This window comes from Vidua chalybeata, chromosome 9 (assembly GCF_026979565.1).
Source record: "Vidua chalybeata isolate OUT-0048 chromosome 9, bVidCha1 merged haplotype, whole genome shotgun sequence".
Taxonomy (NCBI): Eukaryota; Metazoa; Chordata; class Aves; order Passeriformes; family Viduidae; genus Vidua; species Vidua chalybeata.
Genome location: NC_071538.1, coordinates 4,678,951 through 4,699,590, shown reverse-complemented (window position 1 = coordinate 4,699,590; position 20,640 = coordinate 4,678,951). Strand labels below are relative to the sequence as shown.

The 20,640-nt window shown below is 38.6% G+C and overlaps 1 protein-coding gene across 4 annotated transcripts in view; it reads right to left on the bottom strand.

The window, feature by feature from the left end:
• Positions 1-4,123: 4,123 nt before the first annotated feature.
• The window catches only part of SLC44A5 (solute carrier family 44 member 5), a 62,171-nt gene continuing 45,654 nt past the window's right edge, over positions 4,124-20,640 (bottom strand). For all 4 annotated transcript variants that reach the window (XM_053950371.1, XM_053950370.1, XM_053950369.1 and 1 more), the window contains 11 exons: positions 17,977-18,076; positions 15,074-15,166; positions 14,053-14,140; positions 12,147-12,409; positions 10,985-11,079; positions 10,505-10,608; positions 9,197-9,270; positions 7,773-7,843; positions 6,599-6,687; positions 5,897-5,981; positions 4,124-4,320 (listed from right to left, as the gene is read on the bottom strand). In XM_053950371.1, the coding sequence (XP_053806346.1) occupies positions 4,208-4,320; positions 5,897-5,981; positions 6,599-6,687; positions 7,773-7,843; positions 9,197-9,270; positions 10,505-10,608; positions 10,985-11,079; positions 12,147-12,409; positions 14,053-14,140; positions 15,074-15,166; positions 17,977-18,076 (1,175 nt within the window). In that variant the 3' untranslated portion in view covers positions 4,124-4,207. The remainder of the gene's footprint in view (positions 4,321-5,896; positions 5,982-6,598; positions 6,688-7,772; positions 7,844-9,196; positions 9,271-10,504; positions 10,609-10,984; positions 11,080-12,146; positions 12,410-14,052; positions 14,141-15,073; positions 15,167-17,976; positions 18,077-20,640) is intronic.

The window sequence follows — 20,640 nt, the reverse complement described above, 5'->3', positions numbered from 1 at the left end:
TAAAAATGGAACAGTCTTGCATTATTTTCATTTATTTGCAACACTATTGTCACGTTTTCTTCCAGACCACACCATCAACTTTCATAAACTGTCAACAGCAGCAGGGTGCTGCATCACACAGTGCAAACACATCTGACATCCTTACTACAGCTGATTTTTTGTTAGTCAGTTTGAAATAAAGTGTTGGTTTTCCTCTCTAGCCTTTTCTGTTTTGTAGCCTACATGGTATAAATGAATTTCAAAATGTAAGTCAGGTAAAGCAACAGCCAGTAAGGCACTTTGTCTGCAAGGATACAGCTGTCCAGGCTGAGCAACTGGTCAAAGGGAGACATTCTGGGTTACTCAAAAACAGTCCGTTTATTCTTCATAACCACTTCTCTGACAGCCCATTTGTGGAAGAACACTTACTGACAATTGAAGAATCAGCCTGACATTGCATCCACCAAAATATTTTTCCCGTTCTACAGCAGAACATGCAACAGTAAAATATTTCATTAAATACTAACATTTAAAAGAATATTCAGCATTCTTGGATCACCCAAGAATCATCTGCTGAATACTGTTTGGATAAAAAAACCCTCATCAGAAGAAATGATCCAATCTTCTTGTTTGTGTTTTGTTTCCTTTTTTTTTTTTTTTGTTTGGTTTGGTTTGTTTTGATGGTTTTGTATGTAAGTGTGTGTGTGTGGTGGTTTTTTGTGTTTTTTTTTTTTTTTTTTACAAAATTTGAAGGCTTGACATTAAAACTTTGGTATAAAACATGCAAATGAAAGCCATTCAGTAATATGCTTTAGGGAGATACAATGAATCCAAACCAAACTAAACAAACGTAATCACATGGATGTGATAGCAGGTATTTTCTACTGTCTTGGTTTCTACATTCTGCTTGTTTGTGATCTTGAGAATGTTTTTTTTTCTACTCATGTAAAAGGGCCTTTCTCCAGAAAGAAGAAAGCTTTTCCCAGGGAAAAGGTGCCTGGCATGACCCTGACTCACACCCCTGACCCTGGCAGGCCCTGGGCAGCTCAGAAGCCTGCTGGTTCTGGGCTCTCCCACACCCTGCCTCCATCAGCAGCACCAGCACAGCCCCAGTGCCACTGGCGGCACCGTGGGCACTGCATCACCAGCCCCAGTGGGCTCAGCAGCAAAGCACGTGGCAAATTTTATTGTGTTCCACTCTCTAAAGTAAAAAAAGGAATTTTTAATTTTATACTAAAGCAAGCAACAAAGTAAAAGTCCAAATCCAGAAATGTCAATATTAGTACCTCCTCTGTGGTGCACATCTGCAGACTCTGGCCCACAGGATTAATTAGGAACCATTATAACAAGATAGTCTTGAAACATCTTAGGTGAACCTTTCCCAAGTAAATATTTGCATTAATTTTGACTAATTATTAGCAATTTATTTCTAAAAAGCCAATTTTAATACTTAATAACTACTACTTACTGAATTTATTGATTACAAAATCTACGTGGTATTGCTTTGTATTTTCACAGTTCTCATAATTACATTGTAAGAAAATGGCTTTTAAATTTTCTTCTCAAAAATGATGATCAGTTACATTCTGAATACTTCCACAAAATAGTGAGAGGAGCAAATTTATACATATATATAATTTTTACTGTATATAAATAATAATACAATTTAAAACTTTCACTTTTAGAAATTCCTTTAGTAAATGCATAGGTTTGTTACAAAAGTTTTCTAATCAAATAACTGTATATTATTTCTATTATGTTTTATTCTTAGTAAACTCTGTGGTTACATTCATATGATAAAAAAGCAAGCTATATTCAGAAATATGTTTTTTCAATTGAGCTCCCAGTAAGACACTCAAGTCCAGTAGAAATATAGATTATGTAATACAGTTTCTTCAGCTGAAAATTAATCAGTAGTACTAAAAGAAAAAAAAAAAAGCTTTAGAACATGGATTGTAGTAAGACCAACAGCTTCTTTAATCACAGAATGGTTACACATACCCCCAAAAGTTACTGACTTAATTCTCAAAAAATATTAGAATCGGGGGGGGGGGGGGGGGGGTTGTGTAATCCATACCATGCACATAATGAGAAAGGAATGATGATGATGATGATGATGATGATGATGATGATGATGATGATGATGATGATGATGAAGAAGAAGAAGAAAAACTTCATCTCTCAGGAGTCCTTTTTCTCCCCAAAGGTGGGTTTCTTAGTCCTTTCTAAAAGTCAAGTTTCCTCTAGAGTATCTCAGGGGGGGTTACCAAAATCTAAAGGTGCCTATAATCAGTAGCTACATTTGAAATCATATGCCTTTATTTTACATTATTTGAGTCCTAAACTGAACCCCTCATTTTTGCTTCAGGGAAAAGGGCTCCAGCACACATTGGACCAAAGAGAAATCTTACAGTGATACTCCCACCTGCACCTCAGGTCACTGAATTTCAAGATCTTACCATGCCCACGACTGCAAAGGTGTGGATGGTGGTCGCTTGTGCATCAACATGAGCCTAGACCCATGGCATGAAGGACAGAATTACTGCCTTTACAGTGATCACAGACATCACAAACCAGAGCCGTAAGTTAGAGAGCAAAATTCCATTGGGATGTAGATGTTCAGTAAACTTTCCCCAGAAACTTGACTTCAAATCATCTGGAAAATAATTTGCACTTCTTTTTGTGACACCAATGGACATCTAGGGTTAGAAAAGTATTTCCAGGTGCTAAACTCCTGTCATAGAACTGGTAAATGTATGGCACATGCCACTCCTGGAAAGTGCTGGAATGACTTCTTCAGTGCACTGGAATCCATGAAAATTAGGGGCAAGCCTCCGTATGGCTGGGTCCTTGGCTCCCCCAGGAGACTAATAAATTAAAGTCTTTTTAGCTCCATCTTAGCTGTAAAAGACTTGATAAACTCTCCAGTGTTAAGACTTACTCCATCAGCAGAGCTGTTACTTAATGGCAGTGACAGTTCCACTACTGGGAGGGTCATAAACCACACCAAATGTTAATGTGCTTTGTACTAACGACTGGGCAAATTTAATAATCAAAAAGTAAACTAAATCTTTCAGAGCATCTCTCAGTAGTTGAATAATTAATCCTGTACCATGAGAAGATTTGAGTTCAGTGTCCTAGTACCTTACTGTGTGAGCCACTGGGAGCACGGAGACTTGGCAAAAGTGCAGCCCTGGCCCTCTGCACCTGCACAGTCATTCCAATGGCTTGGCAGGAGCCCTTCTAAGCTGGGAGGAGGCAATGGAACTCCTTGTGCACACACACAGAGCTTTCATTCAAGAAGACTTTCATTCAATGAAAAAAAGGACTGCATTTAGTTTCCCTTTCAGCGGAGCTCAACTTCCTCGTAATACAGAATGCAATCAGAGACTTGTCAGGGATAGGGGGATATTAACACGTGCATCTCTCTTAGACATCAGCTAAAAATTATACATTCACCATCTTGTACCAGATGAAACCTCATTTGTGTGAACCACAAATCACTTCAGCTGCAGTGGGACCATCTCTCAGTTATATAATCTTTTAAGCATAACTCCCAGAAAACTTCACTTTAAGCAGCATCAACTTAAGTATTTTCTGACTACCTTCTTCGGGATCTGCAGGGTACCATCATGTCTTAAAAGATGCAGTTGTGGATGTGATTAAAATATCACTACATTTTTCAGTGTAGGTAATCATTAATGCATGTATAATCACAGTTTAAATAGCTGTGAACCAGCTTGTACAAAAAAATACAATCATAGCACCATATTTACAAATTTAGTACCATCTCCTCATTTAACTAGAGTCTCAAACTATCTTTTTTATGGCTAATTAGGTTATACGTTAGTGCTTTCAAAAAATTGCCTGAATTTCTTTTACAAATATACACTTATAAGAAACATTACCAAAACTGCTGTCATCTAATGCAGCAACATGTATTACAAAAGTTATTAAAACATCATTATACACTTATAAAAGTTTCAAATTTACATTTTCCGTTTCATAGGCACTCTATAAACTAAAATGTGGCCTTGTTTTCACAGCAGTTAGTTTAAGCATTTAAACTAGTTAAATGTTACCAATGTTGCTCTTTTTTTTTTATATAAGCAAAAGGAAAAAAGAACCACCCATTAACCAGAAGCATAATTTACAGTTTTTACTTTTGCCTGCTTTATACACGTTTTGCTTAAAAGTGACACTTTTTGATGTTGAGGTTTAGCGTTCATTATCCTGCTGCCTTCTTAGGGCTTAGTTTCTTCTTCCCTAGAATTCGGTGGAGGCTAGCTGACATGAAGTAGGGTTTTGCTGTAGATCCATCATTTCTTTCCAGGTCTTCACCTGAATTTATACAGCAAAACCAGTCAAAAAAGGAAACAGCAGTACAACCATACACGAGAAACACAAACAGAATTGAAAAAAGGAGAGATCAATAGACCCAACATTAAAAGAAACCAAATCAAGATAATTTAGCTTTATTATTAAGTTGATGAAAGACATTATAAAATTTCTATTTTCTTAGACCACAAGACGTTTTACATCATGCAGAGACACAAACATCTTGCCATTTTTTAATGATAGCTATATATCCCTTTTATTCTCCAGATCTTTTTTTGGCAGTATAGGCAGAAATTTTCAGAAACTCTCATTCCTTTACTAACCCTGGAATTTTGGAAATCTCTTGCTAGAAAATGTGTCACAAAGACAGCCATGGAGTTAAGCACTTTCTAAAACAGGACCATTTTTCACTGCCTAAGACAAAGTTCATTTGAAAACCCGTTGCCATGCATTAATATTATTCTATCTGATCTATTGTTCATTACTTCATGGAAGCATGGGAAGCAGAACAGAATATGAATTTAAAACAACAAGGCATACATTACTTTTTTCCCTACAGAAATGTAGGAGTTGAATGTTACTAGTGCTATGTCTGCCTGTGATCATGTTTGCTTAGAACCAAAGTCCACAAAATTAGATAAATAGGATGCAGCTCTCAACTAAATACCAATTTTGAGGTTTCTAACTGATCTTGTTCCTGTGATTCTTTGGCAACCCAGTTTTTCAGAATCCCTGCTAACCTTAGTTTCTGTGGAAGTGAGGTTAAAGTGAGTGTTTAAAGAATCAGTATTATCATGTTTACCTCACTTCAGTAATCCATAGTGCATATTTATGAAAGATCAAGCCTATGACTATTTCCCTTAGTATTATCAAATAATTTTCAAATTGCAAGAACAATCACTACCATGTAACTAACTTCTACTTGTGTCCTGCCACATGGCAACATACTTGGACCTACCAGAATGGCTTTCATTATAGAAAAATACAGCACATGGAAGGTACATGCTAAGGACATCTGCTTCTTATAATCATATCCTAATTCAAGAACAGATTTCTTTTGTGATTTTAGTATTCTCTGACTGGACAGCCTGAACAGTAGTCCCTTTGACAGGGCCTATGATTGTGTGCCATTGGCAGTCCAAGGGACAGTTAGCTTCAAGTGGTATTTCATAGAATCTTTGAGGTAATTCAGCATAATACTTTGTTCAGGGTTATTACACTGAAAACAAAGTACCACCTATATACCAAAGAATATATTTGTTACTGTCAAGACGCTTAAGCAAATCAATGCTGTACAGGGCTCTTCACAAAGCACCCAGAAGCAAACCTAATAAAATCTAAGGAACATCTGAAAAACAAAAGCCAGATATTTCCATAAATCATAAAGCTACCTTACACTTCTTAAAGTAATTAAATTTGAATACTAAAGCATGGAAGACTGTATCACAGAACCAATATGAAAAGAGGAAGCTGCTAATTTTTCATACAGTTTGCTAGTATGTCACCAGACTTCTGTAAGGAATAGATCAGGTGACTTTCTACTCCTCTTTCCATGACTTGCAGGTATTACTGTACTTACAAAAGCAGAGGAAAAGCGTGTCGACACACATTGCATAGACGCTGAAGAACCCGTGTGCAACTAGGTAGGAGCCAATGATGACCGTCTACAAAAAACAAACCACAAAAAAACCCTCAAATTCCTTTCAGCATCACTGTGGTAGTATTAACACAGATCAGAAGCCTAGTCTGAAGTCTGAATTTAGAAGAATTTAACGTCAGGTCTTTATTTCTACCGAAGGTTGCTACTGCTGTGGATGGGGATCACAAGTTCAAAACACTGCATCCTAACACGTAGTAGCTTCTAGTTTTCCAGCTGGAAATAGCTCCAAACTGGAGCTGTTATTTCAACCTCTGAGGAGAATATATGCCAAGAATATTCTGAACTCCCTCAAGAACCACTCAGCCTAGAGATGTTCTGAAGTTTAAGGGGGGGGCTACAAAAGGAGAGAGAGATGCATTGCAAGTCCCTTCCATTAGAAGCCATATTGTCATCAGTGTCTTGCTGTCTGGGAAGTCTAATTTTTCTGAAAATTCAGAGTCACTGCAGTGCCACTTCTGCCTGAAGGATCTCAAGGACTGGAGTGCAGCAGCTCAGTCCTCACTTGAGTGGATACTATGCCACTGAGATGCTGACCAAAGAAGCTGTCACCAGACCATGGCCTGAGTAGTCTGAGCACCTCGAACTGCCCCAAGCATTCAGGAAATTAAATGGTTGCCTTACCAACAATGGTACCCAGTAGTAATTTAGCATTGGCACTTCCTGTGCAAAGACTGGTATTCTCTGTGTGAAGAAAAAGAATGCAAGAACACCTGCAAGAAGTACAGGCAATTAGTGATTCCCATGCTAGCTCTGATTTCCCAGGATCTAAAGAATGGATAAGACAGACAACAGATTTAAGGCTGGTTTCAATAAAAGTTTGTAAACAATACATTCTTCAATACTAATTATCTAACAGAAGAGATATGTAAATTATCAATTACCATAAAGATATTAATGGGCCCAGAAAGACTTTAATGAGTTGTTTTGTTTCACCATTCTACTGAATTTAACAGCAAAATTAATAAATTATGTAATTCTACAGTGATGACAAAATACTTTATATCAGCTCTTGGTACTAGTTTTACTTTTGATTAAAATGTAATTAATTAGTTAACTTTGAAAGTATACAGAATGCAAAATATGGTTATTTGTAAAATATTATTTTGAAACTGCTGCAACAATTTGGAAAAACCACAACAGAACACGGCCAACCTGAATTTCTGAAAGTGCTTCATTTAAAAAATAGAAAAACGCTTTTCTGTCACAGAAAACCATGAATAGTCTACTTGATAAATACTCTACTGAATAATCTACTTGATATCTACTGATAACAAAGAAAACCCTATAAGGATGCTAGAAATACCCTATTTCTTTTACTATAGCTTATAGATATAAGGAGCTCAAATACAGCAGAGCTTCAGGTCCATTCCTGCAGACCTGTACCGCCACATTTGTAGGCAATTGTCTGTTACCAGGTGAATCTCTTTTGCAATTTTGTTCAGTTCTTACAAAAGGAGAACTGACTGCGTCTGACTTATTGGACATGAATTTGGTTTGATTCAGCTGTGATGCTATGGCTGCAGAAGTCCTTGCACCAGACACACATTCAAGAGCTGTAAAAGCAATTATGGAAAAGATACTGTCAAGACAAACCAGGTGCTGGGCAGGGGGGAGAAAGGAAAAAAAAAAAAAAGGTTTTAGATCAATCTAGCAAATCCTAGAAACACAGAAACAGATTTCCAAATAGTCAGACCAATGAGAACCTCCAGCTGCTAACAAAGCACAAATATGGCAGGTATGCTTGTGGGTACCAGAAAACAGAGCATATAATTTAGAAAACAAACAACCATCTTACCTACACCACCAGCAACAAGGATTTTCCCCAAAAATAGAAGGAAGTCTGTAACTTTGTCCAGAACTGCAACCCTGTTTAGCAAAGGACAAATGAGACATAATCATCACAAACCAGACATTTGTATTCTTTCTCCTTAAATCTGTGGATAATTGTAAAACATGACCAGAAGCTGTCTTCTGCTGTTTTTACAGGCTGACAACACAGCACCACAGACGAGCAGTGCTGAGATGAGTGTTGCTAGAGTGTAATCTCGGCAGGGAAAAAAGCACTGAGCCTTTGTTGGGCAAGGCCTTAATGTAGCAATGCTGCTACAAGACTGACATGAAGACTGTTTATTCCTCAAGCTGGTTTTAAAAAAAATCAACCAGCCCAAAACTTCAAAATATTTTTATTTCAGCCTTACTTCTAGGGGCACAGATAAGCCAGGCCAGAACAGGAGAAGTACACATCAAAACAAAAAGCCGTATTTATGTAGATTGCTGGTAGGCCTCCTTTTCATTTGGTCCTATCTGGCTATCTTTCATGACTCTTTTCTATTGCACAGGCATTACTCAGTATGGACATCACTGTCCTCATATTAGTGCAGGGTAACACAGTGAAGATATTCCATCTCCCAACTCCAGTCCTTTCCTCTTCTTTCTTAAGCGTCATTTCCACTTTCCTCTTTCAGTCTTCGTCTCCATTTCCCTCCTCCTCCAGTCCTTCACTTAATGTTTTAAACCACCTAACCAGTTTTACTGAGTCTCTTGCTTGGTGATTGGATTGTGTCCTATTGCATCAATATGGTCTGCTCCTAAGTTATTCTCCCATTATGTTTTGATGTTACAGTAGCAAAGGAGGAGCCAGGAGCAATGAAGGAAAGTACTGATGAGAACAGGGAGTTTGGCGACATGCTCGGTAGTGGAGAAAAGGGCCAGGAAGTTTCCAAGCATCAGAGGACATCTGGTTATGTTAAAGACAATATTTTTGAAAGTATTCCGTCTTTTTTACTTCCACTCTCTGACACCTCATAAGATTTCTGAATGAATCTGAAGACTTAGGTTTTTCTGCTTTCCCTTTCTCAGACGAAGTGGACCAAAGCTCAAAAAACAAACATATGGCAGATGATGAGCACCCCATTCCCATGTATCTGCAGATCTCCTCTCAGGGGCTCCACTTGTTTCTTGAGGCATTATTACAATGTACTGAGTACTTAGGAATTTAAAGGACCAATCACAAAAAAACCATGTGATTGCATCAACCCTGCACAGGTTACTATACTGGCCAGCCTGCTGTTACACAGAGTGTAAGAAATGAGGGCCACGTTTGAGGACAGAAGCAGCACTCAGTATTTGGAGAAGATATGGGAGAGGAAGGAATTGTGCCCACAGAGTGCAATAGTAAGAACTCCTGACATTTCCAAGGACTGGGAGATAGTCCCTTACCTCACCACATTCCGCATGAGCAAAAAGAATGCTTCCTTTGCCGAGGTGCAGAAGTTTTTACCATATATGGCAATCTGTAAAAATAATAGTGGCTGTTAAGTAATTTAAATAATTAGGATACCTTCTCATATGCCAGGATCTATCTGCATGTAATGCATAGTTCTCCCTGATATATGGCCTTGAAACTCAGATGAACATAAAATACTTTCCTCAGTCACGTCCTACTTCTCAATGTTTCCCATCAGCTGGGACATAATATTATCCATCTTTCCCCTTCAAATCACCTGGTGATGAGCATGTCACCCCTTGTGATCTCACAGGTAGTAGACTAAGTACTTAGTTTGCCAAGCAGAGCAAAAAAGGTACTTGTTGAGGGGTTCTTCTCCCTTTGCTAGTTAACTAAACTAGATTTATAGTCAGTGGAAAAGAATAGGCACTTGTAGAGCTGAAGTGAGCTGACCCCTGTGTTTACCTCCTTGGACGTAATGCTGTTTTCCCTGAAGAAGAAATCTGCATAAAGTAAAGCAGCTACAGTTATTCAGGAACAAAACTACTTCTTCCTGGAATAGTGCCCACCAGGGTAAGATATACTAGAACAGCTCTCAGCTCAGACAGTTTATGAATGTAAAGAAGATTGTCAAAAACGCTTCCTCTGGCAAAAATTTGAAACATCAACTGCATCAACACAGGTTGTAATGGACCCACTACAGCCACCTCCTTTGAGACAAGAAGTGTGACTGTACCATTCAATCACTGAAATTGTTTCAAGCCAGAACAAGCTAGGCTGAAATCTGTGTATGTTAATTTATGTGAAGATTTCAAACTTCTCTTATCTGGAAGCTAAGAAGGTTTATTTGAGAGAAATATCACAACTTCTGCTAGTAGAATTTGTGCTTTTAACTTCCAGGTGGAAATACAATCATCACATGCCTTCTGACCTCCTTATTCAAATATTGCCTCCAAACAGAAATGTCATCAACATGCAATATGAAATAAGCTAATATTCCTGTTGAAATCAAGATATCAATTACTGACTTACAGGGGAAGTTAACCAGTTATTCCATCCCTTCCCACTTATTTTGGGGGTGAGGGTGTTGGACAAAGACAGGAAAAAAAAAGAGGTTGAAATTAGAAGGAAAAAAAAAAATCTTACTTTTTCATAGTAGAACCACATGCATGTACTGAAAACGCCCATAAATCACATAATTATCAGCAGATTCAAGTCCTGCTGGCTTCTGATGAACTAGTAGTGTCTACAATATTTTAATGTCCTAGATAGGGGAGACAACATGGAGATATGGCACATACCATGATGTAGGCATTTCTGTTTATAAATTTTAAGAATTTTTCCAAACACCAGAAACAGCACTTGAGGCAGCAGAGTAGGAATCTAGTGAAGGAGTTCTGAGTACCTGAAAAGAACAAGAGAGAGTACATCATACATAGAACTCACAAACAGTCTTCAGAATGTAGAAAGCTATTCAGAAGAAGACTTTAAATTGTGACATTATTTTTTTTATTTCTAGGTATGGACTCTTTCTCTCAACCAAATTTAACTCACTAGCTTTCAATTAGATCAGACTCATATCCCATCTGAACTTTGCAATAGGTTCCCAAGAACATAAACTCAGCTTGAGTAAATAAACACAAATTTACTGGCTTCAAAAGAAACTACAAGGGATAATGTGGAATTAGTCTCTTTTCCTTGCTAAAAAACAGCTTGGGAAAGTAAGGAAGTAATTTAGCAAGGAAGGTCTTAACAACTTAGGGCAAATTAATAAATCTCACCTTTCAGTTTGTGATCCAGGTACTCCAGTATTACTCTAATAAGCTGGACAATTGCAAGAATTAAGGCTCCAAATGCCAGCGAACCTGTATGGTATCTAAAAACAAAATATATGACTGTTACATCACATGTATGCCTATGTACATGGATATATGTATGCATATATGTATATATGTATACAAATAAAATCAGAAGGGAAGGAAGGTCCATTACTGGGAATTACATAAAACGAATGGACCTTCATCCCAGTCCACCATAGATGAACAGGATGGAGCCATTGGCGCTGTTGGTGTTTGTGAGTGCTGTGCCTGTCTCTTAATCTGTGTACACGTGTTCCGTACATGCATTTCATGTGTGTGTCTACTGGGAGTACCTGCTCAGCATTACAATTGGCTGGACCTAGGGGCAGGGAGCTGCAGCAGCCCTGGTGCTGTAGGGCTACAGGATACAGCCTTCCCCTAATAACTATATCTTCCCAGTTGTGCTGGTTGGATGGACTAGAGTTAGTTTTTTTCTTAGTAGCTTGTGCTATGCTATGTTTTGGATTTCTGACCAGGACAATTGTGATAACACACCCATGTTTTTTAGCCATTGTTGAGCAGCACTTGCACAGCACCAAGACCTGCTCTGCTTCTCACGCTGCCCCACTGATAAGCAGGTTGGGGGTGCATGAGGAGGTGGGAGGAAACATGGGCAGGACAACTGACGCCAAATGACCCCAGGGATACTTCACTCCATATTGTGCTGTGCTCGGCAGTAACAGCCAAGGTGGAAGGAGGGGTAAGAGGGGAGCATTTGGAGTTTGTCTTTCCAAGACACTGTTATACAGGAAGAAGCCCTGATATACTGGGGATGGCTGAACACGTGCCTGCCTGTGGGAAATGGGGAATTAATACCTTGCTTTGCTTTGCTTGTGCATGCAGCTTTCTTTTACCTATTAAACTGTCTTCATCTAAACCCATGTGCTTTTGCATTTTCACCCTTCAGATTCTCTCCTCCACCCCACTGTGGGGAAGCAAGCAGGCGGCTGTGGCGGGGACTTGACTGCCACCGAGATTAAACCATAATGCTGACTAATCATTTTCTTATGATATTCTAAGATTGGCTTCCCTAGATGGAAAAAGAGCACTTGTCAGATACATCACTTCCAGCTCGCAGTCTTACCGTATTGCTCGTCCAAATGAAGAGAAGAGCGGCCACAGTGGAATATCAGCTGGTTTTCGATAGGCCCAGTAATAAGAGGCAAAGGCACCAGCAAGGGTACACTGACCCAGAGCAATTGCAAAGTTCACCAGCCAGAGAAAGACAAAGGCATTGGCTAACTGGAAGATGAAGATGTACTTATGGTACAGGCTTTCTCCTCCATAAAAAGCAAAAGTACACTGAGCACCTGGGCACAATTTAGTCACATTGGTTGTGTTAAAAGTCTAAATAGAAAGAAAAATAAACAACACAATCATAAGCAATGAATTCTATATACATAGCCTCTGAAGTTTAGCAGGTTAATACTAATAACATAACTCTGCTTGATGTTCCATTACCTCATTCAAAACTGCAGCACTACGTAACCTGTTTTTATATTTAAGGATTCATATCAAGGATTTATGCAGTCTTCTGCAAAGACTTAACTTCAAACTAGTTTGACTTAACTTCAAACAGGGCTGTTCACCACCTCCCTGAAATTTGAATAAATGAAATTTGAATTTCAGGAATCTACTTTTAAGATATATAAATGCTTTGTTAAAGAAAATATGTTCAAATAAAACAAAAAAAAAAAGAATTACTTGGAAACTAGAGGCCAAATCAGATGTTCAGGTAAATCGCCATGGTTGAAACAAAAAATGGAGCTATACAATTTAACAGAAACTGTGGATGTGGTCACAGCTTATGTATTTCAGACTATTAAAAAAGGGAGCAATCTTAACACTGAATTACTTTTCCCTATTTCTAGTATTCACATCATGTATTTTCTTGGTTTGGACATGAAATGAAACCAGATCAGGTCTAATTCCTTTATTTTGTAGTGTTTAGACATCAGCAGGGTATGCATCAGCACTATAATACAATGAAATTTAATGCATCAGTCTCTGCTCATTGCCTCTTGTCCCACTGCTGTGCCCCCAGAGCAGAGCCTGGCTCATGCTCTGATGCTCCCTGCACACAGGGACAGCCAGGGCTGAGGGCCCCTCTCAGCTGGGGCTCCTCTTCAGGCTGAGCAGCCCCAGCTCCCTCAGCCCTTCCTGGACACCAAGATGCTCCAGGCCCTTGCTCAGCTCCAGGAGCTCGTGTCCCTGCTGTGCTGAGGATCCAGAGCTGGACACAGCACCAAGTGGTGCCTCCACGGCTGGGTGCAGGGGCAGGATCACTCCCTGACCTGCTGGGAATGCTCTTTCTGAAGCACCTCTTGCCCCCCAGGACAAACTGCTGGCTCAGGGACAGCTTGTTGCCCACCAGAATCCCCAGGTCCTTCTCCACAGAGCTGCCCTCCAGCAGGTCACCTGCAGCCTGTGTTGGTATAAAGGGTTATTCTTCCTCTGGTGCACAACATTTGATAAATATTTCTAGCTTTTTAAAAATCCTTAAATTCAAACCCACAGCCAAGTAAAAAATTTTGACTGAAGGCAAAATTAAAAAAAAACCAAGACAAATATTTTTGGAGCTTCATAAAGGTAATTACTGTGCCATAAGAAACTAAGCTTCTTCTTCAAATCATGGCTAATCCCTGAGCAGCTTTGAGGAGCAGCTTTCAAAGTTTACCACTACCTTTGGAAGACCAAAAAACAGACTCCTCACAAATTCAAGAACATCTTTCCTATAAAATTTTATTTTTGTCTCTTCCTTTCTCACCCTGTAAATTTGAATGCTAACATTTACAGGATAGTTTAGCAGAAAAACTAGTTTATATCTGTAAAATAAAAGGTGTTACATGAACATTAGGTAATATTTTCAGATTTAACATGGGGACTCATTACTTAAAATATGCACATTTTTTACTAGAAGTGCATTTAATAGTGATTAAGAAATGCAGTTACTATAGCTTTCAGGATAGGTAAATATTTGTTACACTTACCTCTGGGTCACAAGTCAGGTTTGCATACTTGCACAGTGTTTGATTAGCCATTACTTTATACACAGGTTCTCCTGATGTGGCCAGAAAACTGAATGAAATATTTTAAGGAGGAATCACAGAACTGTGGTTTCTGAGCAACTTAGGATTCTGCAGTGGGTAACCACTAGCTCTAAAGAACTTGTGTAGGTAACAGAAAAACTGCTCTTGCTCTGCAGAGATATAGCTGAAGGGTTGACAGACAAAACCAAGTACTCTCACTACTTAGAGAACTACTGCAAACTCATACCTGGAGCTGTAATAACCCCTGACCAGAATGGGCAGGGGGTGTAACATTGAAAAGCATCCCCATCTCTCCTCCATATCTATCTTTGACAAGGAAGATTATGCAATAGTTCTTGTATTTTGGCAAAAATAGATACAGAGCATAAGGATGAATTAACACTGCCCTGAAAGCAACAACTGACCCTCTTTGCATATGAAATAACAGCTGTCTTTTGATCAGCACTTTTCCCCTTTTTTAATCCTTACCAAACCTTTGCTGTTGAGGAACAAACAGTGATTGCTGATAGGCAATTCAGAAGAGATAGTGTGCTGTATATTCTCTCACTCCTTTCTCATATTTTTCTGAACAAAACACATACAGAACCCATTCCACCTCCAGTTAACTAAGAAACCATTAACAACAGGCCTATGGAGCACAGAGCACATTAAAGACCATATTCACTCTTTGCTGAGGGCCCTTTTCACCCCCTAGAGTCAACCTTATGCAGCACACAAGGCTTTGTATGATCCCCCTGCCTTGGTCTGAATTTTAGTCCAGATTTTTTTAAATTCTAATAAAATCACTGTCTGGTTTGTGCATCACATATAGATGTGCAGTGTGGAAGACCACATCAGAAGAATAAGTGCTAAGTGACCAAATAGCCCTCTTAATATTGGTTTAATTAATGTGAAATAGAAAACTATCTAGCCTTGCAGGCCAGAAGACTTGCTCCAGATAGGTACACAGACAGAAGGATACACAGCTGTCACAGCCCAGTAGGAAATACAAATTGCAATGAGTAAGAAGGTGATGATTGGGTAGAACAGTGTAGACATTATATAGCCGATTGCCCTATAAAAGAAACAAAATATATCAATAAGCTGTAACAATTCCAGAAACTAGCTTTTTATCAGTCCTCTTCTAGCAATTTTACTTTGACAACTTTGCTGACACTCACAGCATAACCTAGTACTGGGATCTCAGAATACTGCAGGAATTTTTTTCTTATGTTTTCAAACCTTGATTTTATAATTTCTACCACTCCACTTTTATCAATGGTACTAGAGTGAACTTTATCCATTTGCCATGTTCCAGCCTGTCTTCTACTTTCTCCTTCTTCATTACTGCTTCAGAGATCTATCTCTTTCCAGGCCATTAACTGATTTCCATTACATCTTCTTGCCGACTGCTGCAGACATTACCATTTATGTCCTTATCCCACTCTGCTCATCCTGTGTTCTTCCTTCACTCCTACAAACCTGAAACTACCTTATTCTATTTTGCATTTTACAACTCTGTTCCCAGCAACTTTCCTGCATTAAGTGCTAGCTATGTAGGGGCAGAGACAGTCAACTTGTCTTTGCAATGCCAGGACAGACTGACACCTTCCTGCCACTATGTGACTTTCCTTGCACGTGTTGTATGTAAGTGGTGCTCACCTATGACTAATGGAAGGCAAAACAAATAATTGCCTTTTCCTGTTGACAGCTTAGAGAGCTTCTTTTAATATCAAGGCATATGTAGACTGATATTCTTCTGCTAATTCCAGTGACCAGAATGTGACTAGTGGCAGGAACTTGAGCATGCTAGCTCCCACCCTGCCAGGGACTCATTCTGTGGAAGTGGGAGTTGATACCAACCCTCTTGGTAAACCTGGTGCTATCCCAGAAGTGAACATCTCCAGATGGGTATCTCACTGGATGTGAATTCAGCAAGCATGTGATTTGTTCACTGAAACTTAAATCTTTATCACAAGCCTTTTTGTCTAGCACTATTTCCTACAGTATTTCTCCTATGATTTAGGGCACCTCTGATGCTATTTGTTTTATAGGATGCAGTTTCCAGACAGCAAAAGGAGAAAAATTTACTCAGTTTCTAAAGGTAAAGTACTAAATGCTGGGGAGAATGCAAGGAAACTGTCATGTGCAATCCAGAGGTTTTGAGCCAAACATCAATTTCTGTCTGAGCCCGGAGACAAAAAGTCCATTGTGAGTCACACAGGAGGACACAGCCTTATAGTGTCTGAGAAATAATCACAACAAATTAGCTATGTTCAGCAGTTATTGGTAGGCCTCCCAGTTACCATTAAGACCATGCCCTATTATTTCAAAACACTGAATAACAACTGTTGTTTCTAATTATGTATTTCAAGTCAATTATTGGCACTATAACTGTAATATTTTTGAAAATGTAGCTAAAAGGTATTGAAAAAGATAATTTGATTTCCAATCATTAGCACCTTATTTTTTATCTTCCTAAATACATGACCTGGTCTGTTAGGTTTATAGAAATTACTACAGTGTTTCATCTCACCTATTATGCATGACAGCAAAAAGTTCACCTTCAAGTGACTTTTCCATGCTGCTGGAAAACTACAGAATGTTATTACTAATCAGCAAGAAGTTTATGAATTTTCTAAAATCCTTCCACCTGTCAAAGTTGTGAACAAAGGTTTTGAAGAATGTTAAAAGTGTTCCTGGATTTTAATGAATGGGAATTAAAGAGCATCATTTAGTGCTGCCTAAATTAATTGCTATGCTCTAAATACACAGTGGCATAAGACAGGAAACAGATACCTGGCTAAATGCAGAACTTCAGAATTTCTTAATCTCATGATACAAATCCCAAATTGTGATTCCTGGGAACCACAGTGGCAATAAAGATGGCAGGAAACCACAAGCAAGTGCATATAGATGAACTCAGAGCTAACACTATGTGCTCTGAGAACACAGGCTTGCTTTCAGGACCCATGAGACCATAGCCTATTTGCAATGAAACCCAAGGGCCTGACATTTTAAGTCCATTTAGCCTTTATAATATTCCCAATTTAAAAAATCCAAACTCCAAAACAAAACAAAAACAAACAAACAAACAAACAAAAAACCCCAACAACAGCAAAAAAAAAAAAAAAAACAACAAACCAAAAAACCAAAAAACAACAAAAAAAAAAACCCCACAAAAACCCAAACAAAACCAAAAAAATACCACTAAGTGTTCGAAATGTGTATAACTGGAAGCACTGTGAACAAAGTTTATGTAGACTCTCATATCCTGCTTTGCTTTATTCTTTACTCAGAGCTAAAAAGACACATCTTAGACTGCACCCTCTTACAATGTCTGGTCACAGAAATCTCTTTTTCTCTCTGCAGATTTATGCCTGTCCACACAGAAGTTTGATTGGACCCAGCAGAATCTCCTAGTCTTTCCTAAATAGAAGCCATAGCCAAAACAACACCAATCCTCTACCACTAGTATATGACTCCAGGGACAATCCAATGACAGAGAAAAGTTGGCACTTACAGGTCCCAGGCTCCTATGAACACTAGACCACACTTAGGTTTTCTGCTGAGACACCTTCTTTGCACTAAAGGTATGTGGTAACATTAACAGTGTATGTATTCTTAAGGCAAGAAGCAGAAAGATAAGAAATACCTTACTTTAAAACAGAAAACTGTATTAAGCACAATCTCATCAAAAGGTAACTGATATTCCTTGAATGCATCCTATTAATTCCTTGTTGAACCTGTTTCGTTCAACAAATGCAATGTTGCATTTTAAACCCCAATTTTCTGCCCTTGGTAGTGCAAGATGGAGTTCAAGAAGAGTATACTCTAGAGATCATTTAATAAAATTCAACATATATTAAAATCAGACAAACATACCTACTACCTTCCTTCAACAGTGCAATAGCAATCCGAATCCGATTTCTTAGGAAGATCAGCATCAGTATGATTATGACCTCAACACCACAAAGTATTATCACTGTAAATAAGCAAATAAAGAAATTAGATTTATCAAGAACCAAACCAATATGCTGCTTCTGTAATTTTTTCCTTGTAATTTGAACTATTGCTCATGAACTCTGTAAAATTCTCTGCTTGAGCAGTTCTTTCTCCAACTGCACCTGCCAAACTTCAATCCCATTTCATAGGTTTTTAAGTCCCATTGAAAAATTCTATATGCAGCGAGTTAGTCAGAATGTGTATGACCCTGATATTTATATTTTTAACAGAAAAATGGAACATATAATTCTCAGAAAAAGGTAAAAATTTAATTCAGTGTGACTGCAGTATCTAGCCTTAGATACAGCTCATCCTTTACAAATTGTACTTTCTATAAACAAGAATTTTGCTCATAATACAAGCATTTGTTCATGCTATACTGTTGCTCATTTGTAGTACTTAGATAATAAAAAATAAGAGATTAAGAGTCAAGTTTTTCATGGAGAGCGCATTTTTCTGATCAACATTGTTCTAAAATGTTGATGTACTAAAATCAAAAGATTTGTCTGAGTATTAACCTGGCATGAGCTCCTTTTACCTCATTTGAGTTAAAAGGAAAAAAAAAAAAGAGAGACACTAAGATAGCACCATCCTGGTCAAATTACTTTCCCCTTCCAGCTGTGTTGCTGGAATCATGCTCTGATATTAGAGAGCTGAGAGCTCTTAGTTATAAGCAATATTTGAATCATAACTCTGATTTCAGTAGAGTCTCCATCGGTCTGCTTTCTATTTGTGTTGGTTCAAAACCTACTTCTGCAGTAGAAAGTAAGAAAATTCTGGGAACTTCACCTAGAGAAGACCGAGTCTTTAATGCCTGAAGCACACATCCTCCAACTATGAGACATATCCATATATTTTTGGTGCTTCAGATCATTAGACAACACTTAAACCAGCCCAATAGGGGACAGGTTGTTGTACGTAGCAGGACCTGTGTCCTCCAGATGAAACCAAGAAATTCTGTGGAGGGACAGGAAGACAGAAGGGACAGTACCCTTAAGTATCTGATAACTTATATGAAGGTTTGCAAAGGTAGATGAGTTTTGGCTTTAGGTCCCACAGCTTAGACATAGTCTCAGAATGTCAGACCCAATAGTCACAGATGATGTTGAATTGCAATCCCAAATATTACCTCTGGCAACAGAACTGCAGGTGGCAAGTGACTGCTGTGGTGCTAAGAGCCACAAACCTTGTCCAGAACAAAGTTTTTGTTAAATACATTTCAATGCCATTCTCCCATGAATGAATATATAAACAGGTTTCTTTAAAGTTGGTCTCATTCCAATTTGACTCTGTTATATTAATGTACTTGTTCAAAACATTGTGAAAAAGGCAAGTGATGTAAGTACATGATGAGTTCTAGACTAGGACTCTGACTATGATGTCTTCAAGGATATGTAACTATTTACTTTGCTGGGTGATTTTGGAAAAGCAATTTAATTCCTGAGTACCGCAATTTACTCTTGTGAAAGTGACATCAAACTCTAGGTAAACTATACACTGGCTGCTAAGAATCAGGCAGGGGAAGCGCCTGAAGAGTTACAGGAAAAAAACGCATAATGAAGTCCTAATATTCTCTAGGGATAGCACACTAAAAAGCTCTGATTCAACAATATATATAGAAGATGCCTCATAAGCTCAGTGATTCAACACAGAAGTAAATGAAGACATAAAGAAGAGATAGGAGATTTAAGCAGTAAGCTACTCTTCTATTAATTTAGCTACCAATAGGGAGAGGCAGTGTTTTTGGTTATGACCCATTCATCATCAGTTAAAATCTGTGTGTCTTCCAACAGGGCAGTAAGGAGTGCAAGTAATATTCGACAGTTATTTCTTCTCTCTTCTGCTCCTCCTTTCTTGGGGGGGAACGTGTATGCTGCAGGTGGTCTTGTTCCAGTAGGATTTTGTTTAAAATGGTTCATTCCACAGTCTTAGATCATACTCCAAGAAAATTCAGTGACATAAGTGTAAACTGACAGGAGACCTCACTGTGGTCTAAAACATCCTCACAAGGGCAACTAGAAGGGCAGGTACCGATCCCTTCATTCTCATGACCAGTGACAGGACTTGAGGGAACAGCTGGAGCTGGGTTGGGGCATTTAGGTGGGAGATCAGGAAAAGGTTCTTCCCCAAGAGTCAGGCACTGAACAGGCTCCCCAGGGAATAGTCATGGCACCAAGGCTACCAGAGCTCAAGGAACATTTGGCCAATACTCTCAGGCAGAGGTGGGATTGATGGAGTGTCCTGTGCAGGGCCAGGAGCTGGACTTGATCATAGGTCTCTTCCAACTCAGCATATTTTATGATTCTAAGACACAAAGCAGTGTAGCTATTAATATGACTTATTAATCTCATTTCTGGGGCTCTCAAAGAGGGAGAAAAAATAATCTGAGAGACAAAAGTACCCTTCCTCATGCAACTTCATCATGATGAACTTAATTATTGCCTTCTGCTTTCCCCATGATGAAGACTGAACATACAGGAAGTAGAATGCTCATAACGAAAGATTTTTTCATTCTTATCACTAGTATGATTGCATTATCTCCCC